The sequence below is a fragment of the Corvus hawaiiensis genome, chromosome 4, assembly GCF_020740725.1.
Source record: "Corvus hawaiiensis isolate bCorHaw1 chromosome 4, bCorHaw1.pri.cur, whole genome shotgun sequence".
NCBI classification, from domain to species: domain Eukaryota; kingdom Metazoa; phylum Chordata; class Aves; order Passeriformes; family Corvidae; genus Corvus; species Corvus hawaiiensis.
In genome coordinates this window covers 78,325,507-78,348,737 of record NC_063216.1, presented here as the reverse complement: position 1 = coordinate 78,348,737, position 23,231 = coordinate 78,325,507, and the positions used below count along the sequence as shown (strand labels likewise).

General features: G+C 42.1%; 1 protein-coding gene across 4 annotated transcripts in view; it reads right to left on the bottom strand.

Moving 5' to 3' along the window:
- Positions 1 to 21,827, bottom strand: part of LRGUK (leucine rich repeats and guanylate kinase domain containing) — a 40,465-nt gene extending 18,638 nt beyond the window's left edge. For all 4 annotated transcript variants that reach the window (XM_048302405.1, XM_048302404.1, XM_048302406.1 and 1 more), the window contains exons 1-12: positions 21,554 to 21,827; positions 19,528 to 19,635; positions 18,827 to 18,908; positions 17,726 to 17,826; positions 17,279 to 17,360; positions 15,019 to 15,143; positions 12,071 to 12,214; positions 9,172 to 9,252; positions 8,471 to 8,557; positions 6,541 to 6,647; positions 2,703 to 2,822; positions 374 to 470 (exon numbers count right to left, since the gene is read on the bottom strand). In XM_048302405.1, the coding sequence (XP_048158362.1) occupies positions 374 to 470; positions 2,703 to 2,822; positions 6,541 to 6,647; positions 8,471 to 8,557; positions 9,172 to 9,252; positions 12,071 to 12,214; positions 15,019 to 15,143; positions 17,279 to 17,360; positions 17,726 to 17,826; positions 18,827 to 18,908; positions 19,528 to 19,635; positions 21,554 to 21,736 (1,317 nt within the window). In that variant the 5' untranslated portion in view covers positions 21,737 to 21,827. The remainder of the gene's footprint in view (positions 1 to 373; positions 471 to 2,702; positions 2,823 to 6,540; positions 6,648 to 8,470; positions 8,558 to 9,171; positions 9,253 to 12,070; positions 12,215 to 15,018; positions 15,144 to 17,278; positions 17,361 to 17,725; positions 17,827 to 18,826; positions 18,909 to 19,527; positions 19,636 to 21,553) is intronic.
- Positions 21,828 to 23,231: the final 1,404 nt, after the last annotated feature.

The following is a 23,231-nucleotide window of genomic DNA, read 5'->3' as shown; positions in this document are numbered from 1 at the left end:
CTCAATTTCCAAGGAGTTCCCCACAAGGTTGCTGGAAAATGTTGAGAAAATAAAACCAAGAAATGCCCCACTATATTTGTGTCTGAAAATGAATTTGTTTCTACATGATACTATTATTTAAATATTCCCCCCTGACCATTTTTCCCATTTATTGGTTTCTAGAAACTCATTTATGGCAGAAAACACAGCACAAATACACAAAGAAATTTGTGCTTTCTGTCTGTGAACTTAAACAACACAACTGTGAGTGAATAAACATTCACACCCAGGCACAAACTTAATATAAAACCTAAAATAAATCAGGCCTGGACGGAGAAGTTGAGTTCATTGTGGGAGCAGGAAATAGCTACAAGGAGAGCAGTCAGGTACTTACTCCTTTCACCATTTTGTCAAATTCTTCTTGAGAAATGAAATAATAATCAAGTCTGTTTTCTTCCCCAAAGTAAGCTGTCCTGGTGGTGTGGCAGGGCCTGGGAGATTGATGGGATAATAAAGAAATAACCTGTTTTCAATCACAGCAGCAGCTATGGACTAGGAATGGGAAGGGAAAGCAGGGAAACTATAAATAATTGTGTTTTAAGGAGCAAAGAAATACGAGAAATATAAAAAGGTGCAAATCACACCCCTAAAATGCTGCAGATTTGAAAGATTAACCCAGAAATACACCAAAAAAAAAAAGTTAAATGTAAGGTGATATTTTGGCTATAAATCCCCCCCAGCCCGGGATGGCCTGAACTGAAGCTGTCACAGCAGCCTGGAACTGAGAAATGATGAATCCATTTTTTCCCCACTTCTGTCAGCTTGGGGATGATATAAAGTCCAATCCTAAATGTGGAAAAGGAGAGGGGGAGTTGGGCTGAACTGTGAGGTTAAGAAAGAGCTCTAAAGTCCAATTTTTAAACACACCCCCAACGGGAAGGGGAGAAACAATCCTGGAACCAAGGGGATGAGTGGGATAAAAGGCAGGAAAAGTAAATCCCTGCTATCCCATAAGGATAAACCTCAGCTACCTGAGCTCCCCACCAGGATAAAACACGAAAAACCCACCACAAAAAAAAACCCCAACCGACCCAAAAAACCAGGTGAGTTAATGCAGGCAGCAATTTGAGACTGAAGTATTCAGCGGCTGTTTGGAAATCCGATTTTTCTCCTTGTTTGGTGCCGTTTCTGCTCATTTATTCCAGGGAGCTGGGCTGGAAACCATTGAGGAATTCAGTGACAGCGTCAGAGGGTGGCACTTTTTCCTCAGCAAATGAGAGCAGCGAGTTGCACAGGGGCTCTGCGAAATTCCCCCTGGTTCTTTCCGAGGTAACACAAACACATCGAGCTTTAAAGGTCACTGCTGAGCACGAGCCAGATGGTTGGAGGGGCCAATTTCACTTCGTTTCTTGCAACACTTGCATACATTTCAACCCCCTTTTTAATTGCAAGGCCATGTTTACATTCAAACTGCCAGGGTACCTTGCATGAAATCCATTTTTAATGAGCAGAATGTTTGAAATTTCGAAGTGCGAGCCATAAAATCGCTGAAATCTCCCCCCCACCCCTCCGAACAATTAAAATACAACTTTGCTTTATGGTTGCAATTTTCTGCTCTGTTAAGATTCTGTCTCTCTTTTATTTATTTATTTTTTTCCTTCCCCTCATGCATGGAAGTTGTAGGAAATAAAACACCCAATACAAAAGCAGTGCTTTAAAAAAAAATCCCCTCACGGAGTGTTTGGAAAATTTCAATTGGTGCTGAATTTATTTTGTCATTTCCAAAGTAGCCTTTCAAAGCAGAGGGAAGAAAGGGATTTTTTTCCAAAGAAAGGGAAAAAAGGGATTTTTACAGACACATAACAGGTCTTTCCTTAAGAAAAGAAAATGAATGGGTGAATTCAATAAAAAAATGCAATAAAAAATAAAGTGCAATTAAAAAATGGAGAATTAAGGGAACACAGAGCAGTGCTGGCTCTATGGGACCTATGGAAATCAGGAACTGGGAAAAACGGGACGGATGGGTTGAAGGAACATCTTGCAAACCTAAAACCAGGTATCAGACGGTGGGGATTGAACTGAGCCAGCCAGAACTTCCTTTGGAAAGGAAGAGTTTCTCTCCCCTAAATCCCCAGGGAGCACCAAGGATCCTAATCCAGGCCTTTCCAACAGAGAGGATTTGTCCTCCCAGCACGTGGTGGGGTCTGAAAGGTGCTCAGATAGAAGAGCTCAATGAAAAGAGCACTAAATATCCCATTTTTGGTTTTTTGTGGGGTATTTTTTGTGGGGTTTTTTGGTGGTCTTTTTTGTTTGGTTTGGGTTTTTTTTTCAGGATTTTTGGGGTTTTTTGGTTTTTTGTTGGAATTTTTTGTTGTTTTTTTTTTGTTGTTGTTGTTGTTTTGGCTTTTTGGGGCTTTTAATGGTTTTTGTTTTTTGTTTCGTTGGGGTTTTTTTTTGTTTGTTTGTTGTTGGTTTGGTTTTTGTTTCTGTTTTTGTTTCTATTTTCTGTTCACCATTGAAAAGGATTTTATAATTTCAATAGCTTTTCTCTCACTGATGACTTCAGGCAGTCAAGCCTTGGGAAGAGAGAAAACGCAGCAAAATGAGCATTTATTGGTTGTTTTTACCTTCTTTTTTTAAAAAAAACCCACAAACCAAACCAGCAGCAATTCCAGCCTTTGTCCCCTGGTGTTTTTTTTTTTAATTTAGGGAGCAGAACTTACCCAAATCTGAAGAAATTCTTGAATTGTCTGCAGATCTTGAGAGAAAGTTCCCTCTTCCCACAGACCAGAGGGCCCAGCAACACCAGCATGGGGTAGGGATCATCATCAGCAGGCAAAGTGCTACAAGAAAGGAAAACCAGAGGGCATGAAATCACCTAAAAATCAAATTTCAGCGACTTTTTATAAACCTTTACAGAGATTTTATCACCACTTCAACTCATCTCCTGTTGTTCACAGTGTAGGCAAAACTCAGGGCTGGGTTTGAGGTGCTCTAAATATAAAAACAGCACGAAAATCTGCATTAAAGGCCTCTTTTGCAGAAGGAATAATGCCATTTTTACTCCAATCTCTCTGATCTCCAGCCTTTCCTAAAGGGCTGGGATTTGCTGAGGAGTTTTCCAGAGATGGGAATATTTGAATGAGCAGGATAACTGGAATAAACCTGGACTCAATCCTACAGATTTTGCCACTCTCCTGCACGACCTCGCTGACTTCCACGTCCCGTGCCAGGTGAAAGTGTAAAAATTCTTCAATCCAACACAAAAAAACCCCACTCAGATCCTTAAAACTCCACCAAACACAAATAAAACCCCAATGAAAGGACCCAAAGCGCTGCAAAAATACAAATCTCTCCATTTTCTCCATGCTGAGCTGAGGATTAGATCCTCGGATTTTCCACTTCCAGCTGTAAATAAGGAGAATGAAGAGGATTCCTGCACTTTTGAGTATCCAGCAATTTATTTAGGCAGCTAAAAATAGAATTGTGGGCGCTCAGGTCAATTTTAAGATTATGCCACTTGGAAATAGGTCATAAATAACTGAAATCATTCCAAACTCAGTGATTTTTAATTAATTAATAATTTTAACTAAATTTGAAGTGGAAGAAAACTGCCTCTTTGTCCATTTAATGGGATTTAAAACAGACACCTGAAAAGAGAATACATTTCTTTCACCATTCCTCTCACAAATAACTCATTCTGTAAGAAGTAAGGACAACATTCCCATACAAACAGAGAGGAAAAGAATTCCCAAGTCATGGCTTTCCTCCTATTTTAGGAGCAGCAAAGCAGCTCTGTTACCCAGCAGGCCACATGGACATAATTAGCACAAAAAGCTCATCAGCACAATGCCTTAAAATCCTGCAGAAGGTAAAAACACATTTTAAAAAAATCTAAGAAAATAAATGCATTTTAAAAATTAAAAAAAATATAAAAGAACCATTTCAGAGGTGGGAAGAAAGCTGAAGTGAGTAGGGTTCAAAATTGATCAGGATGTTGCAGAAAGGGTTTTTTTCCTGCTCAGGTTCATTCCCTTCGGGAATAATCATGGCAGGGCAGGGCTGGGAAGGCAGAACCTTTGTTCACCACATAAAATCATGGAATGGGTTGGGTTGGAAGGGAATTCAAAGCCCATCTCCTTCCGAACCTTCACAACACCTTCCGCCATCCCAGGTTGCTCCAAGCCCTGTCCAGCCTGGCCTTGGACACTTCCAGGGATGGGGAATTCTCTGGGAATCCTGTGCCAGGGCCTCCTCAGTCCTTATAATAAGGAATTTTCTCCTTCTCCCTGCACAGAAGCTGTTACAGGCTTGGAAAATGCAGAATTCCTCTGGCATCTTTCCTTCCACGAGGAAGTGTTCCACCCAATAATGTCCCAATAAATCATCATCCCTCGACAAGATCACGCTCAAAATTCAAATCCCCTTGAATAAATTCCCACTGCTCGAATTCCCCAGGTCCTCAAATTCCTGGGATTTACGATTTCATCAGGAGATCAGGGAGAACATTCCCATAATCCTGTCTTCCATGATATCATCACTTCTTGGTTCTCAAAACTAAAAGTTTGGGGGTTCCTAGAGCTTGAAAGAAGATTCTGGAAAAGAGTTTTGGGTTCGTTTTCAACTTTCTTTCTCTTTGTGGGCATTGCTGTGAGAAATTAATAAATTTTAAGGCCAAAAGGGACTATTCTGATGATCTAAATCATCCTCCCTTCATCCCGAGGCGACAGGAATTCCTCAAGTCAGTTCCTGTTTCCAGCCTCATACCTGGGGTTCCATTCAATCATATTTTAATTAAAGACCTTCCACTTGTGGAGAACTCTTGGCAAATTGTTCCAATGCTTAATTATTTTAATTGTCAAAAAGAATCACGCTCTGGTTCTTCTCTGAATGGATTCACCCTCGACAGGCTCCAAAAATCCTCCTGTCCTGGCCCAACAGCCTGGAGAAGCCTCTGCTATTAAATTGTAGCTGTTGTCACTCTGAGCAACATTTTCAAATGTCACCTGCATTTCTGGGAGGGGAAAATACCCATAATATTCACTGGTGTGTTACCACATAATTAAAGAGAAAATCACAAAGAGACAGAGAAGAAAAGAATTGGAAATTCAATGTTTTGTGCCTGCAGGCCAGGCAACAGTAGAACCTTTTGCTTTGTTTTTGGGTTTTGTTTGGGATAATAAAGATATCACTAAGCCAGAATTAATTATCACCTCATGGAGAAAGAGAGATGCAAATGAACTCCCCCAATCTGGTTCCAAAAAAAAAAAAAAAGCATTTTAGGGGTGGAAAAGGCACTAATGCATCATCATTAGGGAGATTTCATTAATGACTCTTGAGTGCTTTCCAGCTGAGCACGGGCCAGCGTTGGAGGCATCGTTAAGGATTTTTGGGGCAGTCCCACAAAGGCTGGGCTGATGTTTTTGTGTTTGTGTGCACAGCTCCTCTGGCACGAGGCAGAATTCCTCCTTTCCGGCAACGAGGACACACATCCAACATCCACTGAGCAAATATTTAAACACAGCCCTGGAAAGAATCCATGCCTTTAGGGTTTGTTTGGTTTTTGTTAAAGAAAAATAAGCCAATTTTGTGTTTTATTTTAAGGAATCTCCACCCTTGCAAAAATAAATAAATTAATCTTTGGGGTTTTGTTTTTAATAGGCTGTTAAGAATTCCCAGAGCTGTCGTCACTACTGGAAAGGCTCCTGGTTTTTTGTGGATGATCCCAGAAAATAGAGTCACAATAAAAAATACACATTTCTGAGTTACTAAATCCTGGATCTTCAATCAGGTTACTGAGTTCTGAATGCATTCAGCACCAAAGCGGGGTGTGGGGCACAAAGGTTGATCTCAGTGCCCACTGCAGCCAACACAATAATAATCCACATATATTTATAGTGTATTCCATCAAGGAATTTTCCAAGATTTCCTCAAATATCTCAACACAACTGCAGAGCAGCAAAAATCCCATTTTTCAGAGGAGAAACGAGACTGGGAGAAGTCACCTGGCACGGGAATGGTGACACTGGGAAAAGAGCATCCACCTGCCTCTCCCTTCCATGCTTTTAATGGAAGTTGGCATCATCTCCTCCTTCCAGTAAAACTCGGAAATTTCCCCTTATGAATATGAAATGTGCCCCAAAGCCCCCAAATAAAATCATTTTATCCCACCAGGATTCCAGCAAGGGGGAGAGGAGGCATCAGCAGAATGGGAAGGAGAAGTTTTCCAGCTCTCTGCTGCCTCCAGGGATTTTTCCGGTGCCTTTGGATAGGGAGAGGAATTTTGCATCTCTCATTTGTGGTGCAAATGACCATCTGCTCCAACAGATTGGGGAAAGGGAGTGGAGCCGTGGACAATCTGTCTCAGACTTTAGAGGTGAATGATGAGCTTCATTTCATAATCAATGTGAACCAAATCAGATTTGCCTCATTTCCAGGCTGCTGACAGAATCCTGCAGGAGTTCTCCTTGGAAAAAAAAAAAAAAAAAAGTCCCTCTGAATGGGACAATATTCTGCTTTACTTGAGTGCCACCGTCAGGAGCAGCTGTGAAATGAACTCACCTGTCCAGGACTCTCTGGGGCTGCAGAATGTTGGACAAAACATGAATCCTGTGATCTTCAGCAGCCACAACTTCTGGAGGAGGGTCCCATCTGTTCACGGCAGCGACCTGTTCCCACAGTTTAGGGGGGAAAAAAGGAAGGGGAGAAGTGATGGAATTGTCTCCAGCTGCAAAAGGCTTGGCAGATCACCAGCAATAACGATGGCTTTGTGTTTCTGAGGGTCAGGCTTTGTGCTGGGCTTGGCTGGGAGCAGAAATCTTTTGAAGGGATTGAAGGATGATTTGAGAGGTGGATGGAAGGCAGCCAGACACTGCTCACCATGTTTAATATATTCAACCTTTTCCCAGGAAGAAAACAGGATGCCACATAGGATGCGAAGCAATTTCGCTTAGGTTTTAATTATCCATTAATTTGCATCCTCTCAGCACTGGTGGAAGGTGCCAAACTCAAACCCTTGGGGACTGAAGCCACTCGTTTATTCATCGGAAAAGGAACAGAACGGGCATTAACAAAGTGAGCAAACTCCTGACAATGCCTTCCTGTCTTTCCTGGGAGGGAGAGCACTCAGACTCCAAGGATTCCCTCCATCCATTCTGTTGGAAGCTCTGCTGACCACTAATGAGTTGTGCATTTTGGGGGTTATTAACGCTACACACTCAGAAATAGGTTAAGAACGACCCAGACAATTCCAATGGGATATAAAGTTTTCACAGTGAGACCAATCAGCCGTTGGAATAATCAGGAATAGGTTGGATGGGACTTGGAACACCCTGGGACAGTGGAAGGTGTCCCTGTCCATGGCAGGGGTGGCACTGGATGGGCTTTAAGGCCCCTTCCAACCCAAATCATTCTGGATTCCATGATAATCTCCCCAGGGAAATGGTGGATTCCCTAATGTTGGTCACTTGTAGGATTTGGCTGGACCATCTTGTGCTTTTCCCAAAAAAAGGCTGGACCAGATAAACCATGAGGTCCTTTCCAGCCTAGAATTCTATGGTTGTGTGGCAGCCATGCCTGTATTAGCCAGCAGCACGGTGAAACAGGGAAACATTCCGTACTGAGAGCTCCATGTCCCCACTTTTCAGGGGGAAAGTAGGAGGAGGGAACTCGTTTTAGCTCTGATGTGGTCCTTTGCTCTGAATTAGTGGCTGGAAGCACGGTGGGTGCATCCTGGGGCACATCAGCTGCTCAAGGGTACCCTGGAGGAAGTTCAGTTCTTTTATTGCAAGACTATTCCACGGTGAGAATCAAACGTGGCGAGTTGGACAAGTAGGAATTCCACTTCCAAACTATACTCCTGATCCAACCCACATCCCTGCACATCCATTTGGTGTCAGTGAGACAGAAGAGCTGGTGCCTCCAAATTCCTGAGCCTAGAGGAGGCAGCCTAAAATCACATGAGGAGAGGACTTTGTGAAATAGATAGTTTCACTCAGAAGTGAAATGCTGGTCTAAACCAGTCACTCAGGTTTACTTTTACAGTCCATAGAGAAGGAAAAATTTCTTTAATATACTCAAAATTATATTGAGAGGAAAATAGGTTGGCACACAAGACAAAGAATAAGATCAACACCTTGGGTAGTTGGGGTAAATTACACTTTGGTATCGTTGTCTGTGTGTTCAGGATGGAAGAGAGCCTGGCACTAAAGAGCTCCAAAATTTATACAGATAAAGTTGGGAGTGATGGGTTTCCTGAAGGGATCATTTGGAAAGGATAATTCCCTGAAATACAGCAGTTCCAGCATGGCTTGGGCCCACACAGGACATGCAGCAACTAAATTCCACTTAAGGCACCACAACAGGGGAAGGTTTCTAATCCAACAGAACTTCTGTAAGGCAGGTTTTGGGGGAGGAGGTTTCCTACAATTGCAAACACAGATTTTATCTTCTTTATTTAGAAAAATTCCACGATGAAATGATGTTTTCTTACCTTTTCTTCCACTGAAACCTTCTTAAGATCCAGCTCTGTGATTTGGAGCAACGTGAAAATCGCCAAGAGCCAATACTCTCCTTGTTCCTGAGGGACAAAGTTTCCATTTTGACAAAAAATCCTTAATTTCACCCAGCCAGCATTTCATTCCAATCGGTTGAAATTAAATTGGCCTTAATACATTGCAATATAAAAGTTTTTTACCTTGAAGGGTGTCAAAACACTGCCCAAACTGACCCTTCAAAAGCTCAGTGGGAGCTGAGTTGTTCAAAAGTTTGTAACCACAATATTCACAAGGCCAAGATGGGAATTTAAAAAGGGACATGATCAGACTTTGCTTAGGAGAAGGACATCTGAGCAGGAGAAGCCTTTCAGATTATGGAAATCCAGGAGAAGTTTATTTCAGGTACTTTTCCCTGCTAATTTCATTGTGTGCCATGTCAGACCAGTCTCATAAAAACCAATAAAAACCCGGCAATTACAAGAAAAAATTAAAGTCTTAATATTTTTCTTCTTTCTGCCATCAGAAATGACTGTAAAATTCATACAAAATTTGGAAATCACATGAGTCGGGATAGAATTATCTTTGATCCCTCAGGACAAATGACCTGTCCACTTCTAGAGACAGAAACTGAGGCTGAAAGGATTCTGGTGTGCTCCAAACCATCACGTTTAGGTTCTCATTTTTGGTTCTTGCTTACCTGTAGAGGGTTTTTTAGAAGATTTAAAACTCTGAGGAGAGGCAGATCTCCAATCCATTTAAGCTCACTCAGCTCAGCCACCTGATCACGGACAGAAACAGAGCATAAAGAGAGTATTTTAATCCCTGCTCTTCAAATGTAGGCATTAAAAAAAAAATCATTACAAGTCACAAAAGGGGTTTACAAGTTAACTGCACTCAATGAGGCACTTCCAGGCACAAAAGAAGACAACTTGGCTGGGAGCTGGAGCAGCAGGATAATGCACACAGCAATTTCCAAGCACCTGCGTTTTTCCAGTTCTTTCAAATGTCAAGCCCTAACACATTTGGCTTTTATGTGCTGATGTGCTTAAGTGAGGCAATTCTGCAGTTAAATTCGTGCTCTGGCTGAGTAGTTACAAAAAAAAAAACCCCCTTCTATGAGTTTCTTTTCACTGAAGTTCAAGTTCATCCTACAGAACTTGCAGCACTTGGCTAAAAAGGACCCGGATTTTTGTCCTTGGATGTATCCAGAGGGATAAATCAGGGGGTCTGGAGGGTCCAGTCTATTTGTGTTGGAACCCTGGCTGCTGAGGGTTTCAGCCTTTCAGTGCTGAGAGGCAGTGATCCTCAGAAGCACACTGCATTCGATCCAAAACCCTGGGAAAAGTTTCCTAAATTGTGTGCTAACACTGAGGTAGTTGCTGTGGAATTAAAAGTTATGTCACAGGGTAAAAATACGTAGAAATGTAGAAAATTATGTTTAGGGGATATAGTAAGAATAGGTTACAAAATGGAGGGGTTTGGGTGTGGATTTGTGTCCTCTTTCTTCTCCTTCTTCTTCACAAATCTGAATGTTCTGTCATTGGGTCAAAAGTTCCACACTGCAGAACATGAAAAGTTAGTAACTGGGTTGTAAGTAAAAACATATCTCATTATTGGTTAGTTTAGACTTTAAAAAGCTTGGAAAAGTAAAACTCATGGCCATTTCCCACCCTTCTAACAAAGAGGCACACTCTGTGCAGCTGTGCTACTGATATCATCAGCAACTAAGTCCCAACAAGAATCATCGATCTCCTGCGTCTCAATTCAAACTCTGAGTAAAAGAACTTGGGATGTAGAGAAAAAAAGAAGAAAAAGGGGTACATTTGTGGTCTCATCTGTGCACAAAGGAAAGCTGGGCACTCAGTTTTTGGGTTTACTCAAGGTTTTTGTGCCCCAAACAAGCCTGGTTTTCTTTCACTGCTGAAAGATGGAATCCGAGAATCATCCTGGAATGGGTTGGGTTGGAAGGACCTTCAAACCCATCCAGTGCCACCTCCACTGTCCCAGGCTGCTCCAAGCCCCAGTGTCCAGCCTGGCCTTGGGCACTGCCAGGGATCCAGGGGCAGCCCCAGCTGCTCTGGGAATTCCATTCCAGCCCCTCCCCACCCTCCCAGCCAGCAATTCCTCCCTAATAAAATCTAAATCCCTCCTCTTTTAGTGTAAAACCCTTTTCTCCTGCCTGTGTTTTTCCATGTAAAAAGTCCCTCTCCATCTCCTTTATAGCCCCTTTTAAACACTGAAAGCCCAACTGAACCTAAACCACTTCGGATTCTCCCTAATTCGTACTCAACCCTTGTGTCTAAAGTGTCTAAAACCATAAACCTCAACCACAGCCAACCCACTACTCACTTTGAGATAACAAGAAGCCCACCCAGGACACGTTTGACCAAGTTAAATGTGATTTGAGTGGATTTCTTAAATAAATCCCAGAATTCCAGCCATCAACAGTTGAAAATCACGGAATGTTTACAAGAGGCTTGGTTTGCAGATAAACTTACTGTGCCCATTTTTGAAAAACCAAGAATTTAAGATCATTCTGAGAGGTTCTGAGCTGAAGTAACTCCATATTTTAATTAATTAAAACTCCCCTTTAAATTATTCTTCAGAAGGCAATGTTCAGAAAAGGGTGACTCAGTTGCAATAACGTCGTTCAAAGAGGCAAGTTTTGATGAGGTAAAATTAAGAGGTTTTTATGTGCTGTTAAAGAACAGTGGAAAATAAATAAGGCAATGGAAGTGGTGTTATTAATGTTAATAATTAGAGAGTTTCCTGTCTGCTGCAATTGAGGTACCTTTAAATGTCAACCTAAACACAGGGAGAAAAAGAATCCCCAGTGACTTGAATTAAATCCTCTAAATCTGTCTTGTGAGTGGGGAAAAATGACAGAAAATGTTCCACTGCTGCTTTATATTTTTATTTTCCTGCATTTCTTTTTTTTTTTTCTCCTCACAGATCTGTCTTTGATGTCAAAGTGATTCATGAATTGATGGGTTGTTTTTTTTTTTTCAGTTAAGGACGCTGGAAGATCAATATCGAAATTATTGTGGATATTTGGCTTGGCATTCAAAATTCAAATGAGTTGGATGGTGCCATTGTACTTCCAGTACAGAAAATTGTGCTGCACGACAAAAGCCGCTTTTTAAGGGAGTTCTTGCAGTTCTGCCTTCCAGGGAGTTTCCAGCTGAGAGCTCAGAAGAATCTGTGGCCATAAAATTGGGCTGAGAGATATTAAGAACCCCCCCTGAGGGCTGGCAGCAGCAGAGCTGTGGTGTAAGTAAAGATCCTCTGGAATAATCAAGCTGGAAAAGCTGCAAACTCATCCCTGTCTGATCCAGCCAGGGGAGCACTGCGAGTTCTTGATGTGTGAGAGCACTAAAGGGACACCTGAGTGAAGATAAACCCACCCAAGGTATTAAATAAGGGCTGAGAGGACACCAGGAATCAACATGGGAAATACCAAAGGAAAAGATCTTTTCTAATATTCATTTCTTGCAGGGCTGGATGATTTTTTTGGGTCTCTTCAAGGAATTGAGTTTTAAAAAATTAAAATATTATGCGTTGTTAGGAGAAGCTGAGCTCAGCCTGGAGCGTGGTACCTGGTTATCCTCCAGGTTGATCACCTCTAGGAGATCATGTTCCTCCAAGCCTTGCAGACTGTTTATTTTATTGCAGGACAGATCTACCTTCTGCAGGGTTTTCAAGCTCTTCAGCCCAGTCACCTTCTCAATCTGGTTAAAGCTCTAAGGGAAAAAATGGAAGCAGAGAAACTGCAGGTAAAACTCAATGGAAAACAACATTCCTGAGGGGGGAAAAAAAAAGAGTCATTTGTTGGATTTGAGGATTCTTTGTCACGGAGAATCCTGTCACAAACAGGCCTTTATGCATTTAGCCTCATGCACATCCTGGTTCCAGCTCCTGGAAAAAGGAATCAGCTCTCTGCTGATCAGCTTATCTCCAACTCACTTGAAGAGACAACAGCAATAAAAAGAGCTCTAACATTTTTTAAAGGCTGATATTGGCCCCAAGAACACTCCTGTCACCATCCAACTCAAAATTTAGAACGCAGAGACGCACGGAAAATTATGGAATATATATACATAAATACATTGAATTTCCCTCTGCAATCATGGCTCTATTTACACTTGTGATTGCAGAATAAATAATGAAAAAAAATTAAGGTAGGATATAGAGGAGACAGGCTGAGAGTTGGGGTTGTTCACCTGGAGAAGAGAAGGATCCAGGGAGAGCTTCCAGCACATTCCAGGGCCTAAAAGGGCTCCAGGAGAGCTGCAGAGGGACTGGGGCCAAGGCATGGAGGGCCAGGAGCCAGGGAATGGCTTCCCAGTGCCAGAGGGCAGGGCTGGATGGGAGATTGGGAATTGGGAATTGCTGGCTGGGAGGGTGGGCAGGGGCTGGGATGGAATTCCCAGAGCAGCTGTGGCTGCCCCTGGATCCCTGGAAGTGTCCAAAGTCAGGCTGGATGGGGCTTGGAGCAGCCTGGGACAGTGGGAGGTGTTGAAGTTTTAACTGGGTGATTTTAAGGTCCCTTCCAACCCAAACCTTTCATGATTCAATGATTCCCTGATAAGATACAAAAATCTCTCTGGAATACATAAGTTCCTATTAATGCACATTAAGTGAAGGCTTTATTCACCGTCAGTGACGGCACAGAAATGATTAAAAAATAATAATTAAAAAAACCCCTTCTTTCCTGTAAGTTCTTGCAGACTTTCACACGTGAGATGACCCAAACTTTTGAGAACCCATAACCAGCTCTCAGGGCTCTTTCAAATGAGGCCCTGATTTCTCACTGGCCTCAGGATGGTTTCATTTCTCAGGGCCTCACCAATCAGAGCCTCATTTCTGCCACAAACTCCAAGCAGGGACAGCAATTCCCTGCTCCTCCCTGTCCCAGTGATTCCCACACGTTCCCAGATGGCCTCTCCACAGGATTCTTTCTCCATAACCTTGCAAAGTTTTATTTTGCCATCAGCCTCACCTTGTGCTGAAAGCTCGGAAGCCTCATCTCCTATTAATAAATATTTAGGAACTGTTGAAATAAACAAGCCAGCTGCCTCTAATGTTAATCCAGTTGTCTGTCCTTGACATTTTTCCTGACTTTTAAATGTTTAATTAGGTTATTAATAGCATGGAGGCTCCCTCTCTGCTCCTGAGCTTTGTTAGACCTCTGGTTAATCAGATACACTCGGAGCCGGAGTTGCAAAATGCTGGGCCAGAGGTGCCCAGAAAATTCTGGGAACAAAAGGGATTTGGGGATAGATCCTTTCTTTTTTTTTTTTTTCCAAGCAGAAAATTCCTAAGAGTCCAGTTCATTCTAGCTGTGCTTCTTATTTTATTTTTTTCCTTGCAAACCTGAGTGGAATAAAGGGTTTTTGGTAGAGCAAGGCAGAATTTACAGGTTTTGAAGTCCTCCTCCCAAACTTTCAACCTAAAAAGCTCAAGGGAAAATGGAAGAGAAAGCTGAATCACTGGGAAGAGAGAGGATAAAAATTAAAAAAAAAACAACCCCAAACCTGCCTTTTATTCTAATTAGCCAAAGAAAATGCTCCACTAAAATCTGCCTGTTTCCATAACTTCCACATGACTCTCTCCTTGGCTAATGAAAAGAGACAAGCAGTGTTATCAGTAATGATAGCAGCACCTAAAAACCAAACTGAGGGACATCCATAAGGTTTAGTTGTTAACACAACCTCCCAACACTGGACAGAGCAGATTCCCAAGGAAATTCCCATTAGGCCTTTCAACAAACCAGGAAATCTCGGCACACAATGCTTGAAGGAATTGCTGTGGCTCAAATTTTTTAGAGAAAAGAGCTTCAAAGTATTTAGAGAAAAGATCCTCACACTCCTAGAAGCTCCTTTCAGAACATTTAGATGGGATTTGGCCAATCTGAGTTAATCTTCTCCAGTAAAAATGAGACCAAATTCCATTTTATCACTGCTGAGGGAATCACTGCGAGCTCCTGGAGGTATTACAGATGTGAAACATAATTATATTAACACTCTTTGAATATATTATTCGAAACATGCGAAATGTCAACACCTTCCCTGAATATTGAAGCAGCCAAGGGCCAATCTGAGTCAGTATTTTCCACACCCATTCCTACAGAACAGAAGAAAAACCTTTAAATTTTTTTTAAAGGATTAGAAAAGAATATTTCTATTCCTGATAAGGGATTCATTCACTTCACTTCAAATATTTATGTGGGTGCTTAAAACTAATGCAGCCAAATAGAGCTATGAGGTTTTCTGGGACTTATTTTTAAAGTCCCATTAAATATTTTTAACTTCTTATTACAAAGTAAAAGCTGTTAAAAGCAGCCTGTTGTTTCTAGAGCAGCTGGATTGCATTAAAAACAGGTTTGAGTTGTGTTTCTGTGCAAAATTTTGTAGTATTAATTAGAAAAAAAGCACAGTATTGGAAATATCTCTGAAAAATTGTGTGATAATATTCATATTTATTAAGGTATTGATATATTGGTAAGAGACAGGCAGGAAAACCATCAGAATTCTTTCTTTCTTACCAGATTGAGGATTCTGATAGGCAAATTCTCCAGGCCCCTGATGGCAGTGAGTCTGTTGTGGGACAAACCCAGCTGGGTCAGGCTGTGACACTTCTCCAGCCCTCGGATCTCCTCAATCTCATTATCTATGCAGAGCTTTCAGGAAAAAAAAAGACCTGGACACAAAACCTGAGCAGTAATTAGGTGGTAAATTAGCAACTGGAGTCCAATTTTATGGTGTGGGCAGCAAAAGCTTCACCATCAGGAATTTTAAATCCCACTGCTCTGAGCATCCTGCCCAAATTATTCAAGTCATACCAACCAGTGATACTTTATGGGGTTATTTCACTCTAAATTATACCTTCTCTACCCTGGCCATCTGTCCTGAGAGGAAAAAGTGTCTTTTAAATTAACATTACAGTTAAAAGCAGCAGTACCAGTAGTTAGGATTCCTCTCAGCAAACTTCAGCATTAACAGAACTCCTCAAATTCCTTAAACAAAGCACCTTGGACAACAAATCCGTCTCAAATTTCTCCTTTAAATGGACGAAGTGAGAGGAACCTGACTCTGGATCTGCCCAAAATTAGATGAAACTCTGCTTCAGGGATAGGACTCTTTTGTGATTGGAATTAGGCAAGAATAGGTAAAAGTTTGAACAAGGAAAAATTACAGTTTAAGCCACAAGCATCGACATGAGGCAGCAAATTGCTCAGTGCTGAATAATAATACAATCAATTTTAGCCTCTTAATGATTCAATAGAAAGCTTTGTCACGTACTTTCATCTTACATTGTCACATATTTTTGTCCAAGTTGTGTCTCTTTCTGGTTTGGGCAGTTCCTCCCAGACAATTCCTTTATAAACCTTTACAAATCCTACATAAACCTGTCAGGTGTGCTCGTGTGTGCACACAAAAGGCGATAATGACTTTATCATCTGCATCATAATTCACTTAAAAATGGTAAGAAAAGCTTAATTACTGTCAGTGTGAATGCAAGCCAAACACTTCTGCTTCTGCAGGGTATCTCAGAGAGTATTTTTTTTCATCTAGGATTAAAAATGCGATTGTTCTGTCTGCCAGGTCTTTGGTGAGGAGTGTTTGACACGGATTGGTGCCACTTTGCTGTTCTGAATTCTGCATTTCCAATCCTGCCCTCATCCTCCTCTGTCTCAGGGGCTTCTTCTGTGGCCATGAAAACACTTTTGTCCCCATTTCAGCACCACCTTCCTTGACAAATGAAGAAATTCAAGGCAGCTGCACGAAACCAAATCAAACCCTACAGATCAGACCCACAATACAAATCTCTGATCTTTTCTTTTTTCCCCCCTCCTTTTTCATTTTGCTGGAGGGTTTTTGCTCTGTGATGGAAAATTAGAATTGCAAAAAGGAGAGCAGCTCGGTGCCATTTTGTGACAGGATTTGTGTCACCTGCACCCTTCGTAACTCGGGAATAATGTCACCTGAGTGCCCTGCAAATGCTTCTTCTGCTCCCCTGTGGAACAGGCATTGAATTAATATCAGCTGGTAATGGGCAAGAGACAGAAAATTACTCCTGTCTCCTCCTTTTCAGAGAGCAGAGAATCAGGATGCAATTCCTGAAGAAAAAAAGGAAAAGTTCGATAGCTCTCAGGATGCAATTTGAAGGCAGCAGGGCAACGTGAAGCTCCAGGAAGGAATCTTTAGGGAAAGCCTTGGGAAAACAGCTCTGAAAGGTCAATTTACAGGTTCCTGTTTAGCAGATTTCTGCCAGAAAAGCGCTTCTAATTCCAGAAATTGGGATGAGGGAGGAAGTGGGGAGCAGAACAACCTTTGCTCCGTGTGCTTCCCTCAAAAACTCCAGGAAGTTTTCCTTTACTTCAAAATTCTTTACAGTGAAACAGCCTTGTCCTGCATAATTAGCTGGGCCTAAGATGAAACAACAAATTCCTGTTTTATTTAAGTGTTCCAAGGTGATTCCGTGTTAAGTTCTGGTATTTAAAAATCATTTTTTAATGTAATTTCTTACCTCTGCCATGCAGAGACTGTGGGACATCTCCCCTTTTACTTTTCCATGACACAAAAAGGAGGTTTTTTTGTTCCTCTAGCAGGAAAATCTGCCCAAATGTGCCCACTTTGAATGCTTAAGTAAATTAAGATCAGTCTCAGAATTACAATTTAATCTCAGTTCTAAGGACAAAACTGACATGAAAGGGAAAATACAAACAAAACAGGTTTTCATGTGAAGAAACAGCAAAGAAAAAAAAGCAACTTTTCTCCCATTCAAGATTCCCCAAAGGATACAATCCAGCAGCAGTTTAGTGAGTGAGTGGTATGCTGCTAAATCTTGCATTTTTGGGATTCGATTGTGTGAAAAATCTACTTCCTAAAGGCAAAAAAAAAGAGAGGAGTTTGGGGTTATTTCTTCAGCACTTCCTGTGGCTGGGAGTTCGCTGTGTGTTGCACACAGGGGTTCAGTGTGGAAGAAAATAAAAGACATAAATAAAAGCCATATAAAGAAACATAAATCAAATACACAGAAATATCCACATAAATATAAATAAAAGGCATAAATAAAAGACAGAGCCGAACAGTGGGAAAAGCTGTTAAAATGTGAACTGAGGTAAGAAAGAAGAATAAGCAGGAATAAAAATTGACTTTTGCCTGTGCCCAAACACAACATCTAACTTAGATTCAGAAAATCTCTTTGAATTTAAACCTTAAATTTTTTTTTTTTTTTTTCAGACTTACCCTGAGGTTTTTAGGTGGTTTAAAATTGAAATATGTGGTCAGTTCATTCTTGGAAGCATTCAGCTCCATTAAGTAAGGCATGTGACTGATACAGGAAAGATCTAGAAATGAAACAAAATGTCAAATCCTGTGCCTGAATGCAGAGATCATCATGGCAAAATGGGATAATTACATCCTGGAGCAATTAAGAATCAATTTGTAGCTGCACATTCAGAAAGTGATGCCCAAAATGCAGAAATCAGATCTATTAACTCCTTCTCCTAGAGGAAAAAAAATGGTTTATACACCACAAAGAATAAATATCTCCAGGTTCTACATTTAATTTTCATCATGTCAATTGATTTGCCTATAAGCAAGAATATCTTTTTATATTCTATCCACCTCTAGAATGACAGATTCACTCTGTCCTGAGTTATCAATTAGTGGAGAAAAGTATTTAGGCCACAGCTGAAGAGTAAATGAGTGGTTGCTATGGAAAAGTGCCTGCTCTGTTCATATCTGGCCTCCACAGAAAAAAAACCTCTTATTAAAATGAGCAGGGAGAGGAGCTGCTTTACAAAAGTGCTGCTATTATTGGACTCCAGCACCTCAAGTGAAAGGAACTCGAAAGAAATGATGTGGCTGCCCCACTACAGCTTCTTCCACTTGATGTTAAATTAAAAAAAAAAAGACACAGAGAGAAGGAGCAGCTGATGGAGTTTATCCCAGTCTCCATTTGTCACCTTTCTAAAGGTAAACAATGTAATTTTTTTCCCTTTTGTCACCCTTGACGAGGGAAAACTTAAGGCTGGGAAAACCATACCAGGCATAACTTGAAATATTCTGTCAAATCTCTGCCTCAACCTTGACATATTTGCTGGGATTTTATCTCTGGGTAATAAACTGAGAGTTTAAGCTCCATGTTGCCACTGATAAACATATGCTGGTCTTAATGGGCCATGGATATTTCCGAGGAGATCAAGCCTGGTTCTGTGGAGCTGGAATATTTTACACCATTAAAATGTCAGCCAGGCTTTGTGACACTAAAGCTCCGTGCTCCAGTGCCTTTCTCATCTGAAATGATTTCACAACCCAAGAACTTGCAGTGTATTTACTCCATACCATTAATTTTATTGGAGGAAAGCTCCATTTTCTGTAGGTGAATGTATCCAGAGAGAATGCTGATGTCACTCAACTCACGACCCTGGAAAAAGGAAAAGGAAGGGGATTTTAATAATCATTTTAATAACTGGTTCTGTAAACTCAGCTTGCACAGGAGCAGGAGACATCGGAGAGGTGTCCCGAGGTCCCTCCAGACAGGGTGACATCTACAGAAAGTGATGTTAGAGCAGCCAGCAATGGAGAAAAGGTCAAAAGGAGGACTTGGAAACAACAAAAAGAGAGCTGCAGTCAGGAAAAACGCCAGGGAAACAAAGCTGCACAGAAAAGGGAGGGGCAGCAGAGATCTTTGAGAAGACACAACCATTTTAACTTCCTGAACGCAGCATTTTCAGGTGTTTCACACATTCCTCTGCTTTTTTCCTCCAGCTGACTGAAGCAGGAAGGAACATTTTCACACCTGGATAAGGAAAAACCTTCCTGCTGTTGCTACTACAGGAAAAAAAAACCCCAAAAAATCTCCTCCGCTCTGAGTCTGATCAAAAACCCTGTACATGAAACAGCATTGGCAGGCAGAGACAAAAATCTTTCTCGTGACTTTTTTTTTTATTTTTACTAGGCCAACTATTTGCTGTTAAGAAAAGGAAATATTTGTGCAGGGAAACACCTTGAACTGATGGGGTTTTTTTTTTGCTTGTACTTACTGGAAGCGTCAGATGAAGATAAACATATTCAGTCCCAGGGGCCGAGTAGCCCAAGGTGTGGAGTCCCTCAGCGGCGGTGTCTTCGTCCAACACTCCCTCCAACCGACCCTATACAACACCAGGAAAGGGGAGGAATGGATTAAGGGGAGATTTGTGAAGGGGAATTCCACGCTTGGTAGAATCCAGAGGCTGCTGGGGTTCAAGTGGGAACAGGGTTTAATAAAAGTCCTCGATCAAACGCTGCTTTCAACACTCCGCCACCCCACTGAGGCAGCAGGCATTAGGGGAAGTGACGGGTGCTGCCCTCAAAACAGCTAAACAGAAACATGCCACGTGCCAGCTCGATACGTTTAAGAAGGTTCATCATGTTTTTGCTGGGGTTTTAAATTTTCTCCCTCCTGGTCGAAGCACAGCACCCATTTGCCAAGACGTTGAGCCACGCAGCTCCCATCGATTACGGCCGCGGACTTATAAAAGTCAAAGTTACAAAGTGCTTATCTAGCTTGGGTTATAAATCTATGTAACCTAATATCACTATAACCTAAATCATGACTTTTTATCAAGATAACCTGAAGCACAGCCTTCTCTACTTATATAGCCTGAATCACAGCTTTTACTTATGTAGCCTGAATCATAACTTGTACACCTATAACCTGATGCTTATATAACCTGAATCATGACTGTTGATACCCATATAATCTAATATTAATAACTTTTTATGCAATGTAATGGCTGGTATATAGTTAACTAGCTGCTTAAATGTGGAATAGACAAAAAGAGAGAGGAAAACAAACCAAACCAACTTACCAGGTGTATAGTTTTAGAGGTAGATAAGTGTAGTACTAACGAGAAATTGGCAAGCCAAAGCCAATTAGCCAAAAAACAAAGAATTTAGGCCGGTTAAGACCAGATGGACCAAAGAGCACCATAACTGTGCATGGCCTGAAGATAAAGTGGAAAAGTTCAAGTGCGAAGAAGACTTTAGAAGCCTTCATCAAAGACCCCCAAGACCCCCGAACTGGGGAAATGCCTGCACAGTGCAAAGAATTATCTGATAACCCTGAGATCGTGCTATGTAAATTAGTTCCAGGTGTATGCGATGATGCTGTAACGACATAGCAACATTAAGCAAAATTTACTGTATAAACGTACCGCAGCACTGGACAAAAGTGGGTGAGTCAGGAGGAAAGATCCCCCTCACCACCTGCTCTACAGACATCGGTCTGTGGGGATTTATTCCCAGCCTCTCTTTTGGACATCGTTACGGATGCGAACATCTCAGCAAGTCAGCACTAACACCACTGCTGCACCCCAGTATGGACTCTATTGGAAGCCCTTTTACAGTTGTTCAGCATGAGCAGCCCGGCGCTGCTCTTCAGAGAAAACAAATCTTTGCTGAAGAGGCTGCTTGACAGATGGCACTAATGAACCAGTGCGTGGGTTTAACGAGAAAATCAGCCAGTGGCTTGTGAAATTCCTATAAGCTCGGAGGAGCCACACGACAATTGCTAATCTAGGGACCAAGATAAATAATGTAGTCATCGAAGTGATAGCACCTACATGTTAGAGCAAGGGAGAGCATTTCCACGAGGCAAAATATGAGGCGGTATTTTGTGGTATTGGGATTTAAAACGCAGCAGGGCAGGGAGAGAAAATTCACTTGTGTCCTGGGGCTTGTTGAAGCTAAGGGCTGGGAATTTGAACAGGAAAGGGGTTTCATTTGGCCACACATGTGCCAGTTTATCTGTAGTTTTATATGGCCAGGAAACTTGGCAGTCCTGGATGAATGGCTTGAATTGACTACCTTCACAGTTTTTTCCAATCTAATTGATTTTCTGGGAGAGAGGGACAACCCAGAAGTACCCTGGACAGCACGGGGATGGAAGGGACCCTAAACAAGGCAGAAATGAGAGGTTCCCCCATTCACTCCCCCTTCTTTCCCCCGCATCTACACTGAGGGGGAAAAGGGCAGTTCCCTCACAAGCACACACCCCTCCCCAAGTAGCTGGGGAGCCCTGAGCTGAACCTCTGAGCGCTCTGACTCCTCTTCCTCTTCGCCGTCCTGCTCCTGCTCGTCCTTGCGGTGAGGCGGGCCGAGCTGGGGCTGCTCCTCGGGGAGCCCCTGTGCGAGGGGCTGCGGCGGCTCATGAGAAGGAGGGAGCCGCTCCCCGAGGCTGCCCTCTCCGCCGTTCTCCTCGCCGCCCGCCATGAGCTGTGATAAGGAGGGAGGGGGAGGAGGGGACTCCGCTATCGGTCCCGTCCCCACTCAGGTCCGGCCGCCGCCATTTGTTTGCGCGTTGCCATGGAGACGGAAAGAGCTGCTCCCACCGAGGGCGGGGATCGCGCCAACTGCACCGCCAGCCAATAGGAGCGCAGAGCGTGCAGCGGTGCAGCATGGGAGGTGTAGTTCTCAGCGCAGCGCACCCTCGCCGCGTCCGCTGGGCCGCGGAGCATCTTGGGAGTTGTAGTCCGCCTCCCTCAGGCAGCCATTGGTCTCGCTCCCGCGTCGAGGAGCAGGACAAACTTATAAACGTTATAAATATGTCAATTTAAGGAGATAAAGAGGTGTCTTCTCTGGCGAAGACAGAGCCTTTACTGCCACCTCAGTGCGTGGAGGGAGACTAAAGTGTTTATTCTACGTCTTTGGTCAACCATCAATTAACCCAGACCCTCATTAAGCCCTATTTGCATATTAACATTGACACGTCTGAGGATGCAAATGGCTTCCATGTGTGCCATGGCTCATATGGAATCCCACCTATAAGATGCGATTGTTCCATTCCATTGGGGAGGGCCAAAAAGAGTATTAAAGGGGGATTTCAAGGTGAAAATATTGAAGGGGAAAACACTTCTTGTTAGGGATTAGTAAATTACTGTGTCTCTCCTCCTCCCCTGAAGGGATGACTTTAAGTGAGTTTTGTGCCTCCAGTTTCACTGGAGCAGACCTAGAAATGTCAATTTATATATATATATATATATATATATATATATATATATATATATATATATATATATATATATATGAGAAATAGAACTCTGTTACTATGCTTTTTGTCCCAGCACACATTAACGCTCCATAGTTGGTGGTGAAGCAGTGTTTTTCTGTAAGAAAAATGTACAATTTCAGAACCAGTGAGGAAAATAATCTATATCATTTAGCTGGAAATATTTGGGAAATAATGAGAGATGAGACTGTCTCAGCAGGGGAAAGCAAAATGGCAGCTTTTGAGACATCTTTGCGTGTCGTCCTGTTTTTCATATCACGTGTATCTTGCAGACACCAATCCGCTCCTAATACAAATTTGAAGTAGAGATGCTAAAGATTGTAAAAATGCTAAAGACATTCTAGTTTTTCAGTCTATCATCCACCTTTCTTCTTACATTGCAGAATGGGGTAAAATGAGGATGAAAAGGCAGAAAATAAAGGGAAAAAGGAGGAGAAGATGTGTCAGGATGTCTCCGAATACAAGTCCCTGCAAGATAAACACAGGGAGAGAACATCTCCATGTGGTGAAACAATTTAATATTGGGGATGGGGTTATTGCAGCGAATTTCCATTGTTGGTAAAGTGATGCCCGTCTTTGAATGAGGTGGTTATTGCTAAAAAAAATGAAGAGGAAGATATAAAAACTCCTTATGGACATTACCTGCTGACTTTTATCTCCGTGCTTCAGGGAAACATTATGATAAGTGCAATAAAGCTA